Source organism: Paramisgurnus dabryanus, chromosome 21 (genome assembly GCF_030506205.2).
Source record: "Paramisgurnus dabryanus chromosome 21, PD_genome_1.1, whole genome shotgun sequence".
NCBI classification, from domain to species: Eukaryota; Metazoa; Chordata; class Actinopteri; order Cypriniformes; family Cobitidae; genus Paramisgurnus; species Paramisgurnus dabryanus.
Window position 1 is genome coordinate 3,197,870 of NC_133357.1, and position 24,619 is coordinate 3,222,488.

The 24,619-nt window shown below is 37.3% G+C and overlaps 1 protein-coding gene across 1 annotated transcript; it reads right to left on the reverse strand.

Annotated features, from left to right (window-relative positions):
- Positions 1-17,076: 17,076 nt before the first annotated feature.
- On the reverse strand, positions 17,077-24,270 carry cbx5 (chromobox homolog 5 (HP1 alpha homolog, Drosophila)). Its single transcript, XM_065285320.2, has 6 exons — positions 24,126-24,270; positions 22,943-23,016; positions 22,636-22,851; positions 22,296-22,536; positions 20,092-20,192; positions 17,077-18,737 (listed from the first exon to the last, which is right to left on the reverse strand). Exons 3-6 carry the CDS (start codon positions 22,773-22,775, stop codon positions 18,596-18,598), a joined length of 624 nt encoding a protein of 207 aa, XP_065141392.1. The 5' UTR covers positions 22,776-22,851; positions 22,943-23,016; positions 24,126-24,270; the 3' UTR covers positions 17,077-18,595.
- Between the last annotated feature and the right edge of the window lie 349 nt (positions 24,271-24,619).

Sequence of the window (24,619 nt, forward strand, 5' to 3'; positions counted from 1 at the left end):
AATCAACAAATAAATCACATGTTTTACTCTAAAATGTTAATACAGATACGATATTTAAATAAAAATGTGTGTGGTGGATTTTAAATGTAAAATTACTCAGTGGACCTCAAGGCCACCTGTTGGCGATGTAATACATGTTAAAAAATTAGGATACATTTTAGAATGTCCCCATTTAAAAAAATATTTTTCATTTTTTCTCAACTCAAATTTACAAGTCATTTCAACGTACTATTATTTATCTTAATAAAAAAAATAAAAAAAATGTAAGGCAGCAAATAATTTGATTAGTTGCCTCTAAACTTCTGTTTTTACATCATTACTACATAAAGAGTTTTTTGAAAAACCTACAATTTCCAAGATCCCATATTTTTAATATTGTCTCAGACATTTGGATACCACTATATAAAATGATTAAAATTATTATTGCCCTTCTCTTATAGACAATGTATAACATATTAACTTGAGATTTGGACCAGTAGGCACACTTTTTACTCAAAATAATATTTATCAAAACTCTATTTTAACTTAATTTGATATTAAAAGTAATTAATGTATTACTTTTACCTATTACACTTAAAAGTATCTGAATTTAAGTTTCCAAATTTTAATTTTTTACAATCCATTAAATGTGTGTATTATTCCTGTAAGTAGACTTTTAAATTATTGCAAATTGTAAAAGCAACAATTTGGAAGAACAGTAATGAAAGCAAAATAAGTGTGTTAACACATATTGCAATTAATAAATTGTATAACTTAATAATAACCCTTGACATTTATGAAAAATACCATTGTCTTGTGAACACAATTCATCCTTTCAGTTAAAATCTGCCTTTATTACAGCTGACCCTTACCTGAATGTATGCCAGCCTGTTTTTATTCTCTGTCCTGTTTCCTAGCTAAAATATGATATATAAAATATACGTTTTGAAACCCACTGCTAGTATAACACACATTTGCCCGCAATTGGACTGAAATAGCCCTTGTAACAACTTCCCTGTGTCACAATTTGCCATAGTCTCCTCTATATATGTTGTCCCTGAACATTAGCCCTCTGACCCTCTTAAAGGGCCCCTCCTTACCTGGATTTATGATGAGGAACCCAAAACAGCAAGACATTGCAGAAGCCTCCAGCAGGGCACTAAGTGGACCCAGCAGTGCCACTGTTGTTTCCGGTCACCCCAGACCCCTTCATTTTTCTCTATGCAATATCCTCCCGGCGTAAACCACTGGGCAGCACACACAGAAAACTGATGAGCTTTCCTCATAAAGCCAGGCTTCGGGTGACCTTGCTGTTGCCAAGGCAACACATCTGTCATACATTTTCACATAGTTTGGCATCCATTTAAAAGCATCTTTTGAGACTGTTTTGAATTGTTTATGGTCCAATTTATGTGGAATCATGAAACATTTTATTAAAACAACGTATTATTTATTTTAATTAAAGACAATCATACTATGAGAGAATCAATGCATTTTGTTGTTGTGTATTGCTCTTTATCCAACACAAATTTGGCTCCTTATCAAAGATGTTTTCCTCAAAAACAAGCTGAAAGTAAACATTACAGCCTGCATCATCCGGATTCATGCGTTTGTTAGACATTTGGAAGCTGTTCCCATGTGATGCAGTTGTGTGTTGAAGTCTAAAGGAAACCATGTGCACACACGCTGAACCCAAGAGGCCATGCGTGGAAACACGCAACACAAATTTTTATGTACTGTTTTTACTCATGCTCTTCTAAAGATTGCTAATCAAATGCAGTGTGCTGAAGCGGTTCATAACACATTGAAAAGCAACACTTACATCTGTGCCAAACAAATAAAAAGAAAGTGTTGCGGTATATAAATCCTTTGCGAAAATACTATAGGATTTTGAAGAGAGAGAGGAAAATGGAAAAGGGAGGGTGAGAAAGACACCTCTGGTGGAGAAACCAAATGCTCACCGCTGGTGTGAAAGGTTTTTATGAAGGTTTGTTTTATATTTAATCAAAACTGCTATTTAACACCCCATATTAGGATTTTCTGTAAAGTTTAAATGTTAGTGAAAAGGGATTAAACATTTCACAGTTCATTAAACTGCAAAAATGTTACCATGCACAAAAATATAAAACCATTATGTTATCCATACGTTCTTCTAATAATTTTATATAAACATAGATGAAGTTTTTAATATTTGCAATTAAAATAAAAGTTAACTAAAATAAGAGTAGATTACAGCATAGCTGCTTTTGAAGCATTGAACATTAAAATCAATCACCTGATGTCATTTTCATTGTTTATATACTTTATGGATTTAAAATTACATTAATTATAACAACGCAGTTGCTGTGCAAATGCATTAATGACACAATTAAACAAGTCATTAAACAGAATGCACATAAACAAAAAATGATATTTCAGATGTAAATATGATGCCAATATGTCATTATTATGGATGCACCGATAGGATTTCTTTGGGCCGATACCGATTTAAACAGACAACTTCTGGCCGATACCGATGCCGATACCGATATTAAACACTTGTATACAATACTATACAGTTGGTCTATTAGCTAGTTTATTTCTGCATCAAATTATTTTTACTGAACATGGATATGATCTAATTAACATTTAACTGACCAACATAATAAGAGCGGCACAAATTAAGCTAAAACTAATATAATAAGACAGCATGACAACCTTCAAAGGTGGTTTTTGCTATTCAGCATTTATTTTATTAACAACATTAACTCGTTTTTTACATATAATGGATTTCTTTATGCAGTTAATTAATAAACAATTGGTATAGGCCTTTCTCGTGCTATTGCCGATATGCCGATGGTTTCAAATTCATCAAAAATCGGCCGATATATATCGGCGGCCGATACATCGGTGCATCACTAGTCATTATTTTGATTAAAGGTCCTGTTCTTTCTGTGTTTTTGAAGCTTTGATTGTGTTTACATGCAGTGCGCAATATAACATGTGTTCATGTTTCAAAAAAACGCTGTATTTTTCACACGATTTATTTATCTATATTGCGCTGTTTTCACTGTCCTAAAAACAGGCTGATGTCTTCCTTGTTCTTCTTCCTTCAGAAATACTTAACGAGTTCTGATTGTGTATTTTGTTTAGTGTGTTGTGATTGGATAGCAGCTTAGCTTGCCGTTAGCTTAGCTGATGACCGACATATTCCTATGGGCGGAGTTTAGTCAAAAAACTGTTCCAGTGACGTCATTAAAGCAGGAAGTAGAAGGCTGTAGGCCAAACCGGCCGTTCACTGTAGGCTTTGAAAGAGGAATTCTGTTAAAGAAAATATATCGCCTGACAGTGAACTTTGAGCTTTATTATTTTACAGGTATTATTCATGCTATTATGGCAACATTACACACTAAGTAGGGTTTAACAATGAAATTAGAAAGAACGTGACCTTTAAAATAATTTTATTTTACAAAAAGTAGTCATCACATTTATTTTGGTGGTTTTTAGAGGAAGGCAGGGGCTCAGATTGTTAGAAATGTAAGTGGAAGTTTCTGTGAGCTGTCCTTTAAAAAAAATGGTGCATGATGCCCCTAGTTAAAATTGTATTGCACAATTAATAAAAAGTGCCTTTAAATATATTTAATGTAGATTTAATGAAATCACTCTGCAGCAGGATCGTCTATTTTCCTTACATAGCATGCCAGTTTTTTTAAATGATTTGCTAAAATATTTTGAGAGCTTCACTCTCTCCCCTGAAAGCCAGCAGATTTCACGGGTATTCAACAGAAAAAATCCTTTCCGCGAAGATCAGCTCTCCTGAAAGTAATATCAGTCATACGCTCTGACACTTTATAATTGAGATGCATGGAACGGTCCGGCGTTTTCATCGGACAGATGTGCCCGATCCTCTCGTTGCCAGCTGGGTTGGCCTACACATGGTTGGTCTGTGCATGCTGTTGCCTCTAGTTTCAAACTCTGCCAGATAATCATACTCGGTTCCCTAGGGATGCTGTAACTCAAGTCTCCATTGTGCCATGTCACGGTTATGCGGCCTACGTTCTGGTCGGTGCTCCGTGGGTTAAAATGAGTGGCCGCGGGCCAGCGTCTGAACGTGTCTTTCTTGAATGCGAGTGGATTAGCACTCTCCACACATCCAGCTTGGCCAGGAAACTCAAGACGACTTTTAAAACGAAATGGGCGCCGATACGTCTCCATCATAAATTTGAGGACACATGCTGACCAAGAACAACCCAGTGGTCTTTCTAGCCCAGGGGTATGATGGAAAGCAGAAGAAGCCAGCAGGTGGGCACTTTTGGCTGACCTTTTTATTCGTAGTATTCGACGTTGGCTGTTATGTGAGATTAGAGAGACGGATGTAGCTGGCACCTAAGAAAACAGCAACGGAAACTACACCCTTAAAAATGCTGGGTTGTTTTCAACCCAAAGTTGGGTCGAAAGGAATGAACCTAACCTGTTGGGTTGTAATTTAATAATTTTGTAATTCATATTTATGCATCAGACCACATTCGTACGTTTTTGCATGATTTGCTGTATCCCCTGTGGTGTTGGAGTTTGGGGCGGTGTTAAGGATGGGGTTCATTGATATTTTTGTACAAATGCATGGCAAAGTCACAAAATACAGATGAATCAGACTGACATCGGGATGAATTTAACAAATACTGGTTTGTTCGAAAGGTGGAATGTGGGACTGCAACCAACAGCTCTGTCCAGAGCTCGCTCTCCCTTTTGAAACGCATATGGCACTTTCTATCGCGTTACCCCACGGTTTAGGTTGGGTCAGCTCACCTCAATTTTGCTTGGATAGCTTTTCCATTAAGTTTAGTAACACTTCGGAGTGGGAGGGATTATAGGCGTGTCATTATATTTGCGCTGCCTACTGCTGTGACAGCATACAAGTGAGAGCGTTGTTGGAATGCTAAACATCCCCATATATTCATTTATTTCTCAGTCCGCCACAAAATTAAAATTGACCACCACAAATAGATTACATGTATCACTACCTCTGTCTCACATTACAGTTTCTGTAAACACCCATGGCGTCAGTCGACACGCTTGGCTAAGTTGCATCTAAGCATATATGCGGAGGTGTGCATCGTGAAAGCGCCACCATAACCTGCAAGTCTGGAAAAAACTGGTATGGTGTTCCTAAATCTCAACCTGTGGATGTTTTTTTATTGCTGAAAGGGAGTTTGGGAACTTAAAGGAAAGCACAGATGACAACAGGTTTACTTGAGACAGCGCAAGCTAGCACAAAGGTAAAGCTAATCTTTTACATTATAATGACGATGGTAGTGACGATTCTCTCACACCAATCAGTGATCATCAGTGTTTTCGCTTCACGTTTTGGTATCAGCTCGGGTCGCTTGGAATCCCAACCGAGATGGTACTAAAAAAGAGGATCGGGTACTCGTACTGCACCCAGTGGAAAAGCCCCAAAAGTAAGCTGACCCGACCCAAACCATGGGGTATTATGCAGAGGAAAAGTGCCAAAATAGAAGCTAGTAGCCGCCATAGGACCAACACGTCATCGTCTGAGGCAACGTAGAGACAAAACACGCTTTGTTCATTTTGAGCTACTTTAGAAACAAAATGGCGACTTTCATGTAAGGGCTCATTCTTAGTTCATACACTCTCAAAAATAAAGGTACAAAACTGTACCTTTTCTGTCACTGGGGCAGTACCCTTTCAAAAAGTACAGCTTTGCACCTAAGGATTTCATTTTAGTACATTCTGGGACCAAAGAGAGCTCATTAGTACCTCAAAATACATATTAGTATCTCAAAGGTACATTTGGTACTAAATGTTTACCAGAGGTGTAAAGTACTTGAGTAATTTTACTTGATTACTGTACTTAAGTATTATTTTTGGGGATTTTTACTTTACTTGAGTAAAATTTAAAATCAGTACTTTTACTTTTACTTAATTACATTTTTTAAGGAAAAAAACTACTTTTTACTCCTTACAATTTTATTTACAGTCAAAAAGTACTTATTTTTTAGAGATCACTTTATTCTATTTTCCCTTACTCTTACCAAACCAATTGAATTGTGCTGACGGCCAGTTTAATTTAAATGTTATTTATTTTCCTTTGCCGAGATACAGTGTGCCACTCCCTGAAATTCATACGGTCGTAGCTCAGGCACCTTAAGTCCGGGTGTTCGCCCTTCGGGTCCCTTATCCTACCCGAGAGAGCCTTTCCAACGAGCCAACCCTGACGCTCTAACCCTTTCCCCGGCTGAGATACAGCGGTCATTCCCCTGATTTTCCAACGACCATAGCATGGATGCCTTTGGGTCGCTTATACCCGAGGGGACTTAAGGTGCCCGAGCTACAGCCGTGGAAAAAATCGGGGAAAGGACCACCGTATCTCGGCTGGGGAAAGGGCTAGAGACTCGTGGGTGGCTTGTTGGATAGGCCCTCTTGGGTGGGATAAGGGACCCGAAGGGCGAACGCCCTGGACTTAAGGTGCCTGAGCTAAGGCCAAGGAAAAATCCGGGAAGGGTTGACCATATCTCGGCCCGAGAAAGGGCTAGAGACTCGCGTGTGGGCTCGTCGGATGAAGATTTTTTTGCTTCTTTGAAACCGACAACACATTAAGCCAGCAAAGAGTTGGATGGATATCTGGCCTGAGTTTCAGACACCAGGAAGTCTCTGCTCACGTTCCCTGCTATTTGCAGCCTCTCTATCAAGACTAAGACCTTGTTCACGCTGTCAGTCCAAATCTGATTTTGTTGCATGTCTGACTGGACAGACTCACTGTCCACATTGTGTATCACAACTGTTTAGATCCGATCTGTGTGTCCTGTAGGGTTTTGCAATTTTCTGGATTATCTGCACTGTTTCTATGGCAATGACGTCACACTGGCACAACAATCGTGTTTACATTTTACGTGACGCAAGAGCATGACGTAACCGAAAAGCTACAAAAATACGATCAGAGCGGTCAGACTTCAATGTATTTCTGGAAATGTGATTTGAAAAGTATTTCTCAACCACCTCTGAATATAGCTTGAAACAAAAAATTTCACAAGTTCTAAATGTGATTCGGTTCCAATCGAATATTATGCACCAAAATCAGATTTGGACTGACAGTGTGAACAAGAACTAATACAACTCTTTCTGCACTGGCTATCTGTGAGATGCTTGATACTCAATTTTGAAAATCAGCTTCTGCTTTAGTTAAATTCAAGGTTTCACAACTTTGAGTAGCATTTTGCATACTGAAATTAGGTCGTTTTATAGTTTGATAATGAAATACAATTAAATACAAACAGTTGTAAAGCAGGATAAAACCCTGTATGTGTTTCATTCACTTCATGTTTTTAGAGATTAAAAGCTTAAACAAGAATCTCTTGTCACGACGCTGGAGTGGAGGGAGGACACAAACGCAGAGTTCGGACAAAATAAATAACATTTAATTATAAAACACGAGGGCAAACATGGTGAAAGCAGGAACACAGGAACATAAACACAGGAAACAGACAGGGTATCAATGAGAATCATCCGGCACAGGCTGACGGAACAAAGGCATATAAATACAAACACAATCAAACATACAACAGGTGTGGTGTGTTGGTGTAATTAGTCCATGAGTGTCCAGGTGAAACGGATGAGTGCAAAACACAAAACATGTCACGGACTAGCCGTGACATCTCTAGTTTAAATTTTTCCTGTTACTTTTACTTTTTTAATACTCAAGTACAATTTTAATGTGGTACTTTTCACTTTTACTCGAGTATGATTCTGGCCAGATACTTTTACTTTTAATTGAGTAAAATTTACACTCAGTACTTGTACTTTCACTTGAGTAACATTTTTGAGTACTTTTTACACCTCTGATATTTACATATCTGAACCTAATGGTCCATACAATTAACTTTTTAAAGGGTGCTGCCCCACTGACAGCTAGGGTACATAGTTTGACTTTTTTCGAACAATGTAGGTCCTTAAGGTACAGTAATCTTCCCAAAATTGTATTCTGTTTTGTAGTCCTGTAAAGCAGTGGTTCTCAAACTTTTTTGACATGCGGCCCCCCTTGTGTACAGTGCATCGCTTCGTGGCCCCCCAAAGAAAATTAATGACGTGAAACATTCTAAAACTTAAATTTAAATTAAACAAAATACATTAAATTATACAATGTAGTGCTGTTAGTTAGTAGTCTTATTTTTCTGAGGTTTCATTACACAGAAACTATGAAAAATGTATGTATTTTATAAAATGACATAAAACTGGGGCCCCCCTGGCACCATCTCGTGGACCCCCAGGGGGCCATGGCCCCCAGTTTGAGAACCACTGCTGGAAAGGTATCAAACGGAAACTTAGGGTACAGCCCCAGTGACAAAAAAGGTACAGTTTTGTTCCTTTATTTCTGACAGTGTACAGTTCATTTTGTAGGGTCTTTAAACACCACTGATAATATAGTTATGTATATAATAATGTATTTCTGTCAAGAGATCCTTTAAAAAGTCCCACATTCCACCTTTACCCTATTGTTGGGTCAAATACAAACATTTTGGGGGGTTAATTTAACCCAACGGCTGAGTTTGTCTCTTTTTGGATTAAAAATAACCTAGCATTTTTCATAAATATATATACTATATAAGGGCAACTATATCTTCCTGGTTCCTGGCAATCTCAAAAGGTGTTTAATTGTATCTCCAACATCATGAACACACAAGTGCATAATTTCAGACCAGAGAACTAAAACGGTTACTGAGATTAACTGTGCTGTTCATTCCACCTACGCTACGATCAGTTCAGACTTGTAGTAATACTACTAAGTGGAAAGCAATTGAAGCCTACATTCAGAGAGGAATTTGTTCTAGTATGATGGGCAGTATCACTAGAGCGGTCAATTTTTATGATGGGCGAGGTCATGCACGGCACATTCGAAGATAGGCATTATATATAAATCACACAAATAAATATATAAATGCAAATGAGCAGTTGTGTACGAGTCATTTAAACTAAAAAAAGAAACATTGAAAATATTTGTTAACTCGACAACTTGAGCTAATAAAGGCCTGACAGTAGACATCATATCTCTCAATCTTCCTTATGTCCCCAGTGAAAATGAATTTACGGTCTCATTACAGTACACGGCAGACGTCGAACGGGCACAAATCAGCCATCATTAACAAATTGCAGAAAACTGCCATTTTGTAATTGAAGTATAGATCTGAATCAATATTTAAAGGACCCATGAGTGTAAGTCAGGCGTGATGGGGCTATTGTATTGAACGTCAATATTCCTGCAGCTCAGTTAGCAATGCAAAGGGTTGTGGGTTCACATCCCAGAAAACACACACTTGTGACAGAAAAATGTATGGCTTAAATGTAAATGTACAAAAGAAAACCTTATTTAATGTATGCAGATACAGTATCATGCGTTTGACGTCTAAAAATAGAAATTAATAATATAACATCAGAGGTCACAACCACATCACAGCAACACGTGGAAGTAGCCTATTCAAATGAATATTTATGATTTAGATGCCTACATTGTTAGCTAATCAGAAATGTCCTTAAGGCATGTAATATTTCAATACGGCAACGTGTTGTAAAAAATACAAAGTAAATAAAGCAATTATTTGCTTTAAATATTTCTTTTAAAAAAACAACATGAATCAGTTCATGGAGCAAAATGACATTTACTCCAAAGATACAGCACCCGGTTCTCCTCCACACCGCATCTTCATCCTCTTGTTAAGCAGCATCTTTAGGATGCTAAGCAAACCTCCACTGTCTATGCATGTCGTCCGCTGCCCCACCCTATCGCAGCTTTTACCTCAGGCCTGTTAAAAATGATATCAGCTCGTGGAGGGCGAGCATTAGCATTTGCATTTTATTGGAGGCATGGAGATTTAGGGCTGTGGATACATCAGCTCTGAGCAGACAGAATTAGTTAACAATGCATTATCTGCCTTTTATGGCTGCCATAATTCTCTCGCTCGGGGAAGAGATGGGGGTGGAAGAGGACTGGACATAACGGCGGACTGCTCGCACCGCGGTGGGGGCTGCCGGTAGACGCCGGGCTTTGTGTCTCGACGCTTTGCTGCACATTTAACGCGCAACTGCAGCAGCGTCGCTTATTGGTGAGCGCGGAAACCGCAGAGCGAAGTCATCAAAGGTGCACGGTTCGAATATAGTAGAACAGAAGGCCGATAAGCGTCTCGAAAAGGTCACGCGTAATGACAGGACCTTGTGTTCCTAATGATGGCGCGCATAATCTCGCACTAAAATTCAGCAGAATTTTGGTGTAATGGGGCTTGGTTGGCACTTTAAGCGTTTATAGGTTGGCAAAGAGACGTGAAAAACCGTCACACATCTTCCAAATTGTTCTACCGAGGGCTACAGAATATGCTCACTGATCCAAAGGAATGGATGGCGATTGTGTGTGTGTGTGTGTGTGTAGATGGTTTGGACGCTGATACAGTGTGGATTGAACACACTGCTGCAGTCTCCTCTTCCCAAACTTTAGCCCTCGACCACAGCTGTTCAGTGGTCCCCATGACAGCCATCTATTTGAGATTATGCGCAGCAAAAACCCATCAGATCACATTCGTCCCGGAAATCACTCGCACAGACTTTGTTCACCGCTTGCTATTTTTTTTTTTTTTTTGCTTTGACAAACATCTGAGTGTACGTGCGTGGTCTGCTTTTTGTTTGACTAGTTGATTGGTCGAAAAGTCCAACCCTGCTTGTGCGTTTCACACTTAAATTAAGGCTTTAAAACACAAACTAAACCATGGTTAATAAAGTTAACGTGTATTGAACAGGTTTTTGCCATATTTACCATTTGTAAAAAAATATTTTTGGTTGTTTGTTTGCTTTATTTTTAGTAAAACCAACATAATCTTATGGGAATTCATACATATTTTACGAGGTTACTTTAATTTGTATAAGCTGTGTCCCAATTCAGGGGCTGCGACCTTCTAAGCATGCGACCTTAAATATGAGCACTCGGTCTTTCAAGGTGGCAGCCTCAGAAATCCGCGAAGAGAACTGAAATGAGACGGTCTAACCTTCGGACGACCCATAATTGGCGTCACCTGCTGCGCCTGTCAGCAGGACATAGCGGAAACGAATTCTGACTTATTAAAATAAATATGAAATCAGAAAAATATTAATTTAGTTTAGAAAATATGACACGTTGATGTAGATTAAACTATTCAACAGTATATTAAATTAAATTAATCAACCTTAGAAATATATGCATCATAAAAATAATAATATTAACACAAAAAATAACTTATAATACTAAAACAGTGACAAACTTTTTTTGATAAATACACACTTTTATTTAATGAAGGTTTTAATTGTTTATTTTAGAATATCCAGCTGCCGTTGCAGGCGCGCAATGAATCTTGGGATATCCTCGGCTGTTAAGGATCCATTCGTTCTATCCTTAACAGCGCGGAGAAATGAGGACGCATTTTGAGGCTTCATTCTAAGCATCCTTCGAATTGGGACGGCCTTACCAGCCTGAAGTCGCGCTGCTGTGACGCAATCGGTCTTAAAATACGTCCTTAGAAGGTCGCAGCCCCTGAATTGGGACACAGCTATAGATTCACCTATGACGTTGGATTTAGGGGCGGGGTTAGAGGTGGGATTTCATTAATGTACATTTTTCTAATAATCGTAATTTATTGTACGATTCACGTTGAAAAGATTTTGTCACCTCTTAAATGTTCTCTCATTTGTAAGTCGCTTAGATTTAGAAGAAAAAATTAAATTAAATAAATGTAAATAAAGGTAACATTTCTTAACGGAAATGTGATATTGGGTTAATGACGTGACGTTAAGTATTTTGTGTCCATTTAATGGTTCCATTAAATGTAAAAGGGTGAAAATTTCAAAATAAATTTGCAGATTACTTGCCTACATTCTCTTTTTTGAGGACCAAGTCAAAAATTTCTGGTTTTATTTTCATTTTGAAAGAATATTTGGGGGATAATTGCAGAAATGGCAATTGGTGTAAATAGTATTTTTTTATTAAAATATAAAAATATTTATTAAAAAAATGTGGAATAAAATATAATGATCTAGTTCTGTAATAAGTTTTTTTACATAATTTTTCAAAGATTATTTAGAAAACAGCTGTTTTCCGCTTATGTAAGGACAAATATTAGAAAAAAAAACATTAAAATGTACATTTAAAAATACCTAATAAAATGACATTTAAATTTTTTTATGATTACGCTTACATGCCATCAAGGTGTATAAAATATTTAATATTTCTTATTCTTTGGCACAAGTGGTGGTTACACCATTTGACATTTTCAGGTCCATTCAGTCTTAACTATCATAAAAATGGTGCATAAAATCAACCTAAATACACTATGTGCATTGAAATAAACCAGATATGTGCTTTTAAAACAAGTTTTTTAAAGCTTTTTGAATTTGTCATCTTGACAGACATTTTATGACATCTACCCTACATTCCTTGAGTCCTTCTTTATGTTAAAAAGTTGATTCAGTTTTTCTTGCGTCAATCCAAACCCCTAACTTTATTCAGTGGAAGAAAAATGTTTTGTGTTGATCTTAATTCCTTACAATGATAGTGAATATAAGCGTGCTTGTGCCAAACATTCTCCACAACATCTTTATTGCTCCACCAAAAAGATATGGGTCTTGAAAAACCGATCCCACTGGAATTACCAATTTTACGTGCTGCCTATTACCTATGAATTCATACGATGTAAAACAAACAAGAATATAACTCCACCCCAAACCATATCATCACTGGGTCCAAAAGCATCTTGTACTTTGATGCATGCATGAGATTGTAGAAAATCACATGAATTAACAATCTTGTAAAACAGTTATTGCCATAAGATTGTATTGGATCCGGAACAACATAAAAGCGAGTCATTTTAATTTTGGGGTGAACTGTCCCTTTAAGAACACAGCCTGGGTGAAACAGACCAAGTGTGACGACTCTCCAGCGCTCCATAAAGCATAAAGGCAGTCTCTCAGCTATCTGCCTAGACTTTTGCTCCCCAGGGCTGCAAATTTACTTGTGACCTCTGCATTCCATTTCCGAGCTCAGCAGCCTTTCCCTTTTCCCCCTTGGAAAATTCCACTGCCACTGAGGTAGTCGAGAAAGCGGCAGTCAGCCAGTATTCAAGGCAGGGCTTAACTCTCTTAAGATCTGGACTGCTTGGAGCTGAGGCCATGAAAGAGCAACAAACCATATTTACAATGATTTGAGTATCCCTGAGACACAGTATGAACCAAAGGGAACAGCAAATGTTTACAGCTTAATCAATAAGTCTTAAATTTGCACTGCTTTATTGTTCATCTACAAGTGTGCCACCGTATGAAAGATATGACATATTTAAAGGGGACAGAGAATGAAAAACCATTTTTACCTTGTCTTTGTTGAATAATTGTAGTCTACCCACATTCACGAACATACAAAAAGTGCTAGACATGCTAAACATCTCAGTCTCATAGAAATTCCTCTTTTAGAAATGTCAGCCAGAAAACGGCCCAATTTGAAAAACTGATCCTTATGACATCACAGGCATCTCACTGGCCCTCCACTTTAAAATAATTGGCTATTTTTTTTTGAGTGGCAGCAAAGTCAGCCAATCAGTAATGAGATTGCAAGTTAAGCCAGTAGGGGGAGCCAAATAGGTGCAAAACCACTTGTTTAAAATCCCCCACCCTAATAGAGCTATCTGAGAGAGGTTTTTAGGAAGCTTCTGAGGCATTACAGACCCAAACAAAAAATGTTTTGTCTACATGTCACATCACAGAACAAGGATAAATACTCCGTTCAATCATTCTATGTCACCTTTAATATAGCTGTAAAACTAAGAATTGCTAAACTACCAAATGTTTTGCATTCATACAAATGTTTTGCATGTATGCAACGCTAAATCCTAAAACAGACACTAAACCATGTTTAATACAATTTGGTATTAGACATTAAAAAGAGTCAGCACTTCGCAAACAACATCGAATTATGCACATTTAAGATATAAAGAGACATAAAGAGTAAATCCTTTAAACAGATTCTAAACACCAACTTAATCAAGTCAGACATTAACTAGATATACGCACTGCCTCCTTAAAGGGATAGTTCACCCAAAAATGTTCTCAGCTTCAAATGGTTTTAAACCTGTTTAAATTTCGTTGTTCTGAGGAAAACAAAGATATTTATCATCAAGCAAGAAGCAGGATCACCATTGACTTCCAAATAGTAGGACAAAAATACTATGGAAGTCAATGGTGCTTCAAAACCGGTTACAAACATTGCTCAAAATAACTTGTGTTCCACGTTTAATACAATTTGGCAGTAGACATTAAAAATAAATTCTTACATTAAGAGTAAATCCTTTAAACAGATCCCAAACGCCAAAATAATCAAGTCAGACATTAAGGAGATATACGAGCTACCTCCTTAAAGGGATAGTTCACGCAGAAATGAAAATTCTGTAATTTATTCAGCTTCATGTTGTATGAAACTTGTTTAAATTTTGTTGTTCTGCCGAACATAAAATATATTTGTAATCAAGCAAGAAGCAGGAGCACCATTGAGTTCCATGTAGTTGGAAAGAAAAATACTATGGAAGTCAATGGTGCTTCAAAACCGTTTGGTTACAAACACTGCTCAAAGTAACTTGTGTTCCATGTTTAATACAATTTGGTATTAGACATTAAAAATAAATTCTTACATTAAGAGTAAATCCTTCAAACAGATCCTAAATGCCAACATAATCAAATCAAACATTAATTAGATATACATGCCTCCTTAAAGGGATAGTTCACCCAAAAATGTAATTTATTCAGCTTTAAGTTGGTTCAAGCTTGTTTAAATTTCGTTGTTCTGCAGAACACAAAGATTTGTAATCAAGCAAGAAGCAGGAGCAGCACTGACTTCCATATAGGACAAAAATAAATACTATGGAAGTCAATGGTGCTTCAAAACCGCTTGGTTACAAACATTGCTCAAAATAACTTGTTTTCTTTGTTTAAAACAATTTGGTATTAGACATTTTAAATAAATTCTTACATTAAGAGTAAATCCTTTAAACAGATCCTAAACGCCAACATAATCCAGTCAGACATTAAGTAGATATACGAGCTACCTCCTTAAAGGGATAGTACACCCAAAAATGAAAATTCTGTAATTTTTTCAGCGTTATGTTGTATGAAACCGGTTTAAATTTTGTTGTTCTGCTGAACATAAAAGATATTTTTAATCAAGCAAGAAGCAGGAGCACCATTGACTTCCATATAGTAAGACAAAATACAATGGAAGTCAATGGTGCTTCAAAACCGTTTGGTTACAAACATTGCTCAAAATAACTTGTGTTCCACGTTTAATCCAGTTTGGTATTAGACATTTAAAATAAATTCTTACATTAAGACTGAATCCTTTAAACAGATCCTAAACGCCAACATAATCCAGTCGGACATTAAGTAGATATACGAGCTAGCTCCTTAAAGGGATAGTTCACCCAAAAATCTAAATTCTGTAATTAACTCAGTTTTAAGTTGTGTTAAACTTGTTTTAATTTCATTGTTCTGCCGAACACAAAGATATTTGTAATCAAGCAAGAAGCAGGAGCACCACTGACTTCCATATAGTAGGACAAAAATACATTGGAAGTCAATGGTGCTTCAAAACTGTTTGGTTACAAACATTGCTCAAAATAACTTGTGTTCTTTGTTTAAAACTATTTGGTATTAGACATTTAAAATAAATACTTCCATTAAGATTAAATCCCTTAAACAGATCCTAAACGCCAACATAATCAAGTCAGACATTAAGTAGATATACAAGCTACCTCCTTAAAGGGATAGTTCACGCAGAAATGAAAATTCTGTCATTTATTCAGCTTTAAGTTGTTTCAAACCGGTTTAAATTTCGTTGTTTTGCCAAACACAAAGATATTTGTAATCAAGCAAGAGCACCATTGACTTCCATATAGTTGGACAAAAATTAATACTAGGGAAGTCAATGGTGCTTTAAAATGGCTTGTTTACAAACATTGCTCAAAATAACTCGTCTTCCTGGTTTAACACAATTTGGTATTATACATTAATTTTTTAAATTAAGAGTAAATCCTTTAAACAGATCCTAAATGCCAACATAATCAAGTTAGACATTAATTAGATATACATGCCTCCTTAAAGGGATAGTTCACCCAAAAATGTAATATATTTAGCTTCAAGTTGTATCAAACTTGTTTTAATTTCATTGTTCTGCCGAACACAAAGATGTTTGTAATCAAGCAAGAAGCAGGAGCACCATTGACTTCCATATAGTAGGACAAAAAAATACTATGGAAGTCAATGGTGCTTGAAAACCGCTTGGTTACAAACATTGCTCAAAATAACTTGTGCTCCTTGTTTAAAACAATTTGGTATTAGACATTAAATTTAATTCTTACATTAAGAGTTAATCCTTTAAACAGATCCTAAATGCCAACATAATCAAGTCAGACATTAAGTAGATATACGAGCTGCCTTCTTAAAGGAGCAGTTCACCCAAAAATGAAAATTCTGTAATTTACTCAGCTTTAAGTTGTTTCAAGCATGTTTAAATTTCGTTGTTCTGCCAAACACAAAGATATTTGTAATCAAGCAAGAAGCAAGAGCACCATTGACTTATATAGTAGGACAAAAATTACTACTATGGAAGTCAATGGTGCCTTAAAACCGTTTGGTTACAAACAGTGCTTAAAATATGTTGTGTCCGGCAGAAAAAAAAAAGAAATATAAACAGATTTGGATTAAATTGGGTGAATAAATGATAACAGAACTTACATTTTTGGGTGAACTATCCCTTTAAGTAAAGTTAAATGCTGTAAAATGCTATCAAGTTAAAAACACTTTATTTGCATAAAAGCCAATTCTTGCACTTGTAATTTGGATATAAAAGCAGATAAAGTACAGGTACTTAATGAAATCAAATTTTTCTAGATTACCATCAGATTTACGATCATCATTTTGAAGCATTTTGTTTGTCATAATTTTTCTGAAGAGGATGAGGACTGCTCCATTATGACATCTGCTGGTAAACATGAGCACTGCTTTTCAGGGTTTTTTGTCCAATGGTGGATGAATTTTGAAACAATCTCATACAGTTAGGATGAAGTTTATTTCTCACGTGACTAAGAGTCAAAGATCCAGGATTTTCCATAAAATTTCCAACAATTGGTGTTGAAAACTATGTTTTACTACAATTTGGTACAAGACATAAAAAGGCTGTGCACTTAACAGTAAAAGACATCTAATGATGCACATATTAAAAACAACTACTAGAACTGAGTAATCTTTATCTTTAAATGATCATGGCAGGGAAGGTCCTTTTGTAATACAACAAAAACCATATCACCCCTAAAAAAAAGAAAGAAAAACTTGTCATGCCCGTTTGAACGTTTTTAAAACCTTTTTCTCTTTACAACAATTCCATCTCATTTAATGAAACTAGCGAATAACCAAATCAAAAACTGTTAAAGAGGATTGCATCCATACATAAACTATTTCCCCTTTGAAAATAATACATGGCCAGTCCTGTAGACTCATCTAAGGTATCTTCGATCCAGTGGTTTAACAATGAAAACAACTACTAAAAACAAACCTCTAGTGTGGTCACATAACCTTGATAAACAGCATTTTATTGATCCAACTCTAGGTTCAAATTAAAAACCCGACATATGGTGAAACTATCAGACGGTTTTGTTTAACAGGGCGATGGTGGGAATGTGTTCACCCAATCAGCCACAAGAGGGGGTATGCTGTCAGACTCATCACCTAAATAAATGTGTTCAACAAGTGTGAAAAACAGGTTAAAAAAAAATTATCTCCCATTTCACACTTGCATAACAAAGATTGTCTGTCCTTCTTGGTAAGCAATACTGATTAGTTAAAATGGTAGGATTGGCTTAAAAGGCCAATATTGAAACTAGGAATGTTGTTGTTGTTAGATTCACACGTTAGAGGAATCATTTAACTGATACCAATGCCTGATCAGATCTATGAACTTTAATCAAGTAACTGTACATTGAATTCTGCTTTAATGTAAGTTTATAAGCAAACAAGGACATCATTTTGGCCCAGATAAAACATTATTAGCTTAGTTTGAAAATAACTTTACAACCAAGCAGAAAAGGGAGATCGAAAGGAAAAAAACATGGACAGGGATGCTGCTTTCAAAATCCATCCAGGGTTATAGATGTAAAACTGATAGATAGATTCAGTCATGTCGAGCGATACTACAAATTAAAACTTCGCCGTGTACGGGTTGCACATCTATACTAGCACACAACACATCATAAGAACATTGTTGTAGGGGCACAAATACACAAATCATGTTCAAAACAGAAGGAAGATCAGAGAGAATAAGAAAAATATCACATTCCACCAATGCGGCACCCATTATTCTCTACGACCTTTCGAAGATGCCTCAAGAATGGTGAGATGTTTATCATGAAGGTTGGACGGAGGCCGTCATGATGGGCAGTAACCTCCTTCACTAGCTGGCCGTTCCTCTTTCAAATGGTCCGTTAAAAGTTGGCTAAAAGAGTGTCGCTGGTGCGACACAGGGGACGAAGTTAGGAGGACTTAGTTTCTCCCCTCCTCCTCCCCCTCGGGTCCTTTAAACTGCTGCGGCACTCTTCTCCTTCTTCTCACCATCTTCGTGCCAAGTCAGACGCTCCTCGTAAAAGGCGATGACGATCTGCGGGCACTTGTGATTGGCTTCTTTTGCAAGCACAAGGTCTGCCTCATCCGAGTCTTTCCTGTGATGAAACATTGGCAGAAATAGATTTTAATGGGGAAGGGTAATGGGTGTTAACGAGTGCAGAATGAAGACAAAAGTATATTGAATGGGGGGGGCATTAGTGAGTCTCACACAGGGCAGGTATGTAAATGTGAGGGGGCTTAAGACAAAGAGACATGAATGGGACAGTTTGCAGCTTATCAGACATAAGACAATAGACCGGGGTCTCCAAACTTTTTGTGAGCAAGTGCTACTACAATGGATAAAACAATCAGGAGGGATACTTTTTTAGATAGTCTACTTAAAACTTTTTTTGATATGTTTTATCATTGTTTAAAGATGTTAACATACACCAGGGTTCACACACCTTAGTTAACCTCAAATTCAAGAACTAAATGTGGGGACACATTTCAAGTGAGAGCTACATCGTGTTACCTTTTAAGATACATTGTTACAGTTCCCTTTCGAGGGACCTCGCGCTGCGTCACTGCGGTGACACTTTGGGGACGGCTCCAGGGGTAAGTGCGTCTGAAAGTTTATGTCAAATTCAACCAATGGTGAGGCTTAACGACAAAGACAGAGTGACACGGGAGCCGGAAGTTTACCACTATCTGAAATATTGCCAAAGATGGCATTACAGGGACGCAGGAAGTATGGCAAGGGAGACGCAGCGTCTCGTTCCCTTCTCAGGGAACAACAGTTACATACTTAACCCAAGACGTTTTCATGTGACAAACACAACTATGCAAAAAAAGCATTTTGGTGAATCAACATTTGCATAAAGAAGATACAAGCATTTAAAGCGAACAAGTTAGCACGTGTGCTTAAAGTTTAGAATTTTTATGATATTATCCTACACTACACAGGGAATAATACAGATTTTTTTCCCCAGAAAACCTCTTGCATAATATAGATTCAAGCACTTTCAATGACGTGAATCTATGCATTTATATTTTGGGACCCCTTATACATAAAAGAAGCCAAGCTAATATTAAAAAGGGTAATAAATAAATATTAAAGTTGAGGCTATTAATAGAATGTGTTTTGGTGGGCAACTCACACACTAAATGGACTAAAGGAGCGGTCACACTGACTTTGTGCAAGAAATTATGCAAATATGGGTAGGGAGCACTTTGCCAATTTTTGCTTTTTAATAGAAAGATAGGTGATGCCACGACGTACCATTTTTTCAACTGGTCACATGTCTCCACATAATACAAATACTCAGGTTAGATTTCACCGGACTTGAACTTTGGTACGCCTCAAAATATCTTTGAACAAGCTTCCATTTCCGGTCTGACGGATTCACATGCGTATAAATGGAAGTTAATGGAATAAAAAGTGTGTAAAAATTGCCAAAACCAAGTACTTACCATTTCATAAGGAACATTAGGTCTCCACAGGAGTCTGTTGCTCCAATAATCTTCTCTGGCTCTAGACCTCGCTCGAATCCTCTTGCTACAAGAATCTCATCCTAAAGGAACAAAGATGATGCTAAAAAACTTTGCTAAATTTACATGACAACAATGTAGTATAAACTGAAAAGTTTATCCTTTGCACTGCTGAAAATTGTATGTACACAAGATAATGCTGTCAAAAAGATGTGTAAATTATCCATAGCAGCCGATGCTAATTTGTAAAGAAACACTACACGGCAGCAAACATATGCAATCATTTACAGATCGAAAATTATACAAAATCATGATGAAAGCATCAAGCTGTTTTTTTTAGATGTACGATGAGATAGATTTATCAATACAAGTGACCTTGGTGTATTAAAGGGTACATTTGACCAGACTTTTTTAAGATGACAAATAAATCTTTGGTGCCCCCCAGAGTAAATGTGTGAAATTTTAGCCCAAAATACCCCACAGAAAAGTGATTACAGCATGTTAAAATTGGCACTTTGTATGTGCGAATTCTTTTTTTGCAGTTTTTGGTTGTGTCCTTTAAAATGCAAATGAGCTGATAAAATGCAAACACTGATTGCCATAATGGTGGTTTGTTGCAATTGAAACTCAATTGTGCTGTCCATTATTTTCTCTCTCTCTCTTTCACTGCACTAAATGGCAGTCCTGTGGTAAGATAGTTGCAGATTAAAGGGTGGTATTAATAAAATAAGATCCCCTTCTGACATCACAAGGGGAGCAAATTTCAATGACCTATTTTTGGGTTGATAGAAGCTAGTGTTGTGCCGATAGACGATAGTATCGTGTATCGACGATCGTCCGACATATCGCCAATGGCAGGCTTTCATGGCGATAGTCATGACGATAGTTGGCGAATGGTTGTTATTATCATCATCATCATAGTTTTGCATGCTTTTCCTCGCATGAGGGTTTGTGCTTCACTTTACGCGGAGAGCTTGTAGAGAGAGAGTTCCTTCTTGCACGCAGATGCACTTAATGCGCGCGTCTCGGACTCGTTCTAGCACCTAAATCCAGCGCGTGGATGAGCAGCTACGCTTCCCTCTGTCTCACATGCACGCGCTCTCGCATCTGTCCGAAGTCTAAACATAAACTGAAGTAGTAATCCTTATGTATTTGTGCGGTTTAATGCGTTTCATGCGAGCTGAGGCAAACTATTCCTTTTGTTTAAAATATAACCCGCTGCATATTGGCGCCACTCTCGCTTACGTGCAGATAGCTGCGCTCTGTCTGAACTTGAAGTCAGATAGTAATCCTGTTTATGATATGCTTTTCAAGGAGTTTTAGCAATACATCCCTCGTGTTTAAAATATGATTGTGTTCCGCTGGACCAGTGTGTTTAAAAAGGCACCTCTGAGAGCACCACTGCTTGACACGTGTAACCTTCTGCAACAGCACTAAACAAATGCATTTAATTATTTTTATGTGCGCTGCGTGTGTCTGCGCAGGTGCATGTTTTTACAGTCATTAAGTAATCGTGTTAAAAATCAGGATTATGATTTTTCCCATAATTGAGCAGCCCTATCTCTGACATTTCCTTGTACTAGAGAGGTTGTTAGCGCGCAGAGAGTTAAAACCAGAGCGTGTCCTGTTCTCGCTCTCTGGCACGCAAAGAGCGTCTGGGCTTTAATGACGCACTCAGATTAATGGCATTAGTTTTAAGAAAGATGCATTCATGACGGTGTTGCTCTTGTTCTTTTTTCCACCAATCAAGTCTTGTCATAAATGAACAAATAAATAAATGAGTAAACTACTGCCCCGCCCCCCGATACTATCGTGTATCGCCCATCTCACAGGCTGACGATAGGACGATCTCAAAATGGGGCATATCGCCCAACACTAATAGAAGCACTGGGGACCCAGTTATAGCACTTAAACATAAAAAGTCAGATTTTATGAAACGTCCCCTTTAAGGAACAACTTTGTAAACTTTTTGGGCAGCAAAAACACAGATGCGCATAACAATAGATTGAATTACCACACGTGCGTTCATTATCACGGATTTGCAGTTATGTGGTTTGCATGAAGATGACTACGTATTGTTTGCAAAAACTAGCATTTGAATCCGCGTTCAAAAGTTCCCATTTTCAGGACCCCAAAACCAATGTAAATGTAACTAAACCCAACACACACAGTTAGGCAAGCATTACCTCTTTCTTCTTCTTGGGTTTGCTACCACTGCCATTCTCCTCCTCTGAGTTTTTCCTCTTGCTGGTGCTGCTACTGCTGCTGCTGCTGCTGCTGTCTTTGGACCGGGCTGCAGAAGAGCCGGTGATGGGGGTCTTACTAGTGGGTGTGCTCCCACTGCTTCCCTTTTTGTACGTCTTCATGAACTCAGAAATAAGCTCAGGACAATCCAGGTTTTTTTCTGGTTCCCACGTGTTGTGTTTGCTGCAGAGTCATGGATGGAAAAAGTATTACATTTCCTCATATCGTAAGATGCAGACAAACATTAAGCAATTAATATTGAAAGGGGAAATGTTGACTTACTCTGTAAAGCCTTTCCACTTAAGGAAATATTCAACACGACCCTTCACGACTCTCCTGTCCAAAACCTTCTCCACCACATACTCTTCCTCTTCTGAGGAGGCAGAACCCTCATCTTCACGGTTCTGGGTCTTCTTTCCCATTTCTGATTTTGAACCTTTACTTTTGCGTAAGCAACAGTGGCTGTCTGCTTGCCGGCTCACAAAGAAAACTGTCCAACTGAAAGAGTTAAAGGAATTGAATTAAGCGTTACAGCTATACGTGAGTTTAATGAAAATTAGGTTGATATTTATAATTTTTTTGCACTCACTTCTGTTTTAGGTTTTAGGCTGTGATCTCAGGACAAAGATGATCTTGGGGTTTAAGCGTTCAAACACAACTTCCCTGAGTAAACAAAGTTCAAAGTGAATTTAATGCAACATATGTTTGCAGGAAAAATATGCATGATGTCAATTGCATCTCTTCATTCATAATTTTATACATTAAAAATTTAACAAAATTAAGTTTCAAAAACTGCAAAAAGGTTTAAGCACATAATCATAATAGATGCTGAATACATGGGATCAGACAGAAATGGCCAGCTAATAGGAAAAAGCATGCTGCATACAACATAGCATGCAGTGTGAAAAACTAATAAAAATCTTGGCATTCATACTGGCCGTGCACCTCGTTTTAAAATTAATTTACAATTTCAAACATTTAATTTAACCTTGTACTATAAATAAAACAATCCAGCCATTGTTTTTTTTTATCTCAATGCCAGCAAAAGATCAAGCATGCAAGGACAAACAATTATAAAAGATCAAATATTACCATATTTTCAACTTTCAACAAACAGAATAAACTGTATCATCTCGCCAAATGTTACTTTATATCAAATAAACAAAACACTTCCTCTAAAATTCATAACATGAATCACGCAGTTTACAGACTGAAATGTAGTGTTAGCATCACTGCTAACATTTGGGCTAAACAAACCCTTTACGTTACGGACTGCTACCGCTAACCCCAGTAAATACCACTAACTTATAGATGTGCAACTAAAAACCCACTATTGAATAAAATGTGTGTGAGAAATGATTCAGTACGTTTTGGTGATCGTGTATACCGATCGACAAACACGTTCAACGAGTCAATGCTTGCAGAGTCAATGCTTGCAAAAACAATGCACAAGGCTCGCTGAACCCATGCTGTATATGATAGCAAAATAAGTTACCTTAATTGCTTTACACTCTCGAATAATTGTACATTTAGCGTAGTAACGTTATAAACACGTGCTTTAACGCCCATTTTAGCATTCATTCCAATGTTATCGTCGTGTGCGCGCGCTAACACATTGAACCTCTGCTTAGCAACACAACGGGCCGCGCTGATTTTTACCTGATTATACTAGCTTTAAACACAAATGTAGGTAACTTAAATAAATTTCAAAGGAATCAGTGATGCATAATCATATCGTCTTACATTTATTAGGTTGAATATTTTATACTTACTAAGAAGCTTCGGGGGTTTTCTGTTCGTGCTGGATAATGGGGCCGCGGCGGTGGCGTCTCCTTGCACTCAGGAGTTTGCTGTGTCTCGCGCACGCATCCGTCCACTGGCCTGTGCAGCCAATCAGAGCGCGTTAAGCACGATGCGCTCTCGCGCCAAAATGTCCTAGAGCACATACAATGGGATGCGCACGCGCCATTAAAACGGTACCAAAATGTTTAGAGTCTGCTATAAATTGTATTATTACCGTATTTTAATATATATAAAAAAACATTTAGCCATTGATTACACGTAGACATTTTTTAAAATGTTAAAATATGTAAATGAGATGAAGAAAACGTTCACTTTACTAAATAATTTAAAATAATTATATTTTTTACATTTGATAAAATATTTTCTTTTATGTCGAAACCAGTGAAAAACATTTGCAACCTACATTGATACAATAACGTAAGTTCACTGGTGAACCCCTGGGGAGTCGTCCAATTGGCTGTTT

Coding starts and splice junctions, on each gene's coding strand:
- cbx5 (XM_065285320.2), bottom strand. CDS start 22,775: ATGGGAAAGAAGACCCAGAACCGTGAAGATGAGGGTTCTGCCTCCTCA. Junction 20,193..22,295: donor AACCCAAGAAGAAGAAAGAG/GTAATGCTTGCC, acceptor TTGTTCCTTTAG/GATGAGATTCTTGTAGCAAG. Junction 18,738..20,091: donor CTAATGTTCCTTATGAAATG/GTAAGTACTTGG, acceptor GTTTCATCACAG/GAAAGACTCGGATGAGGCAG.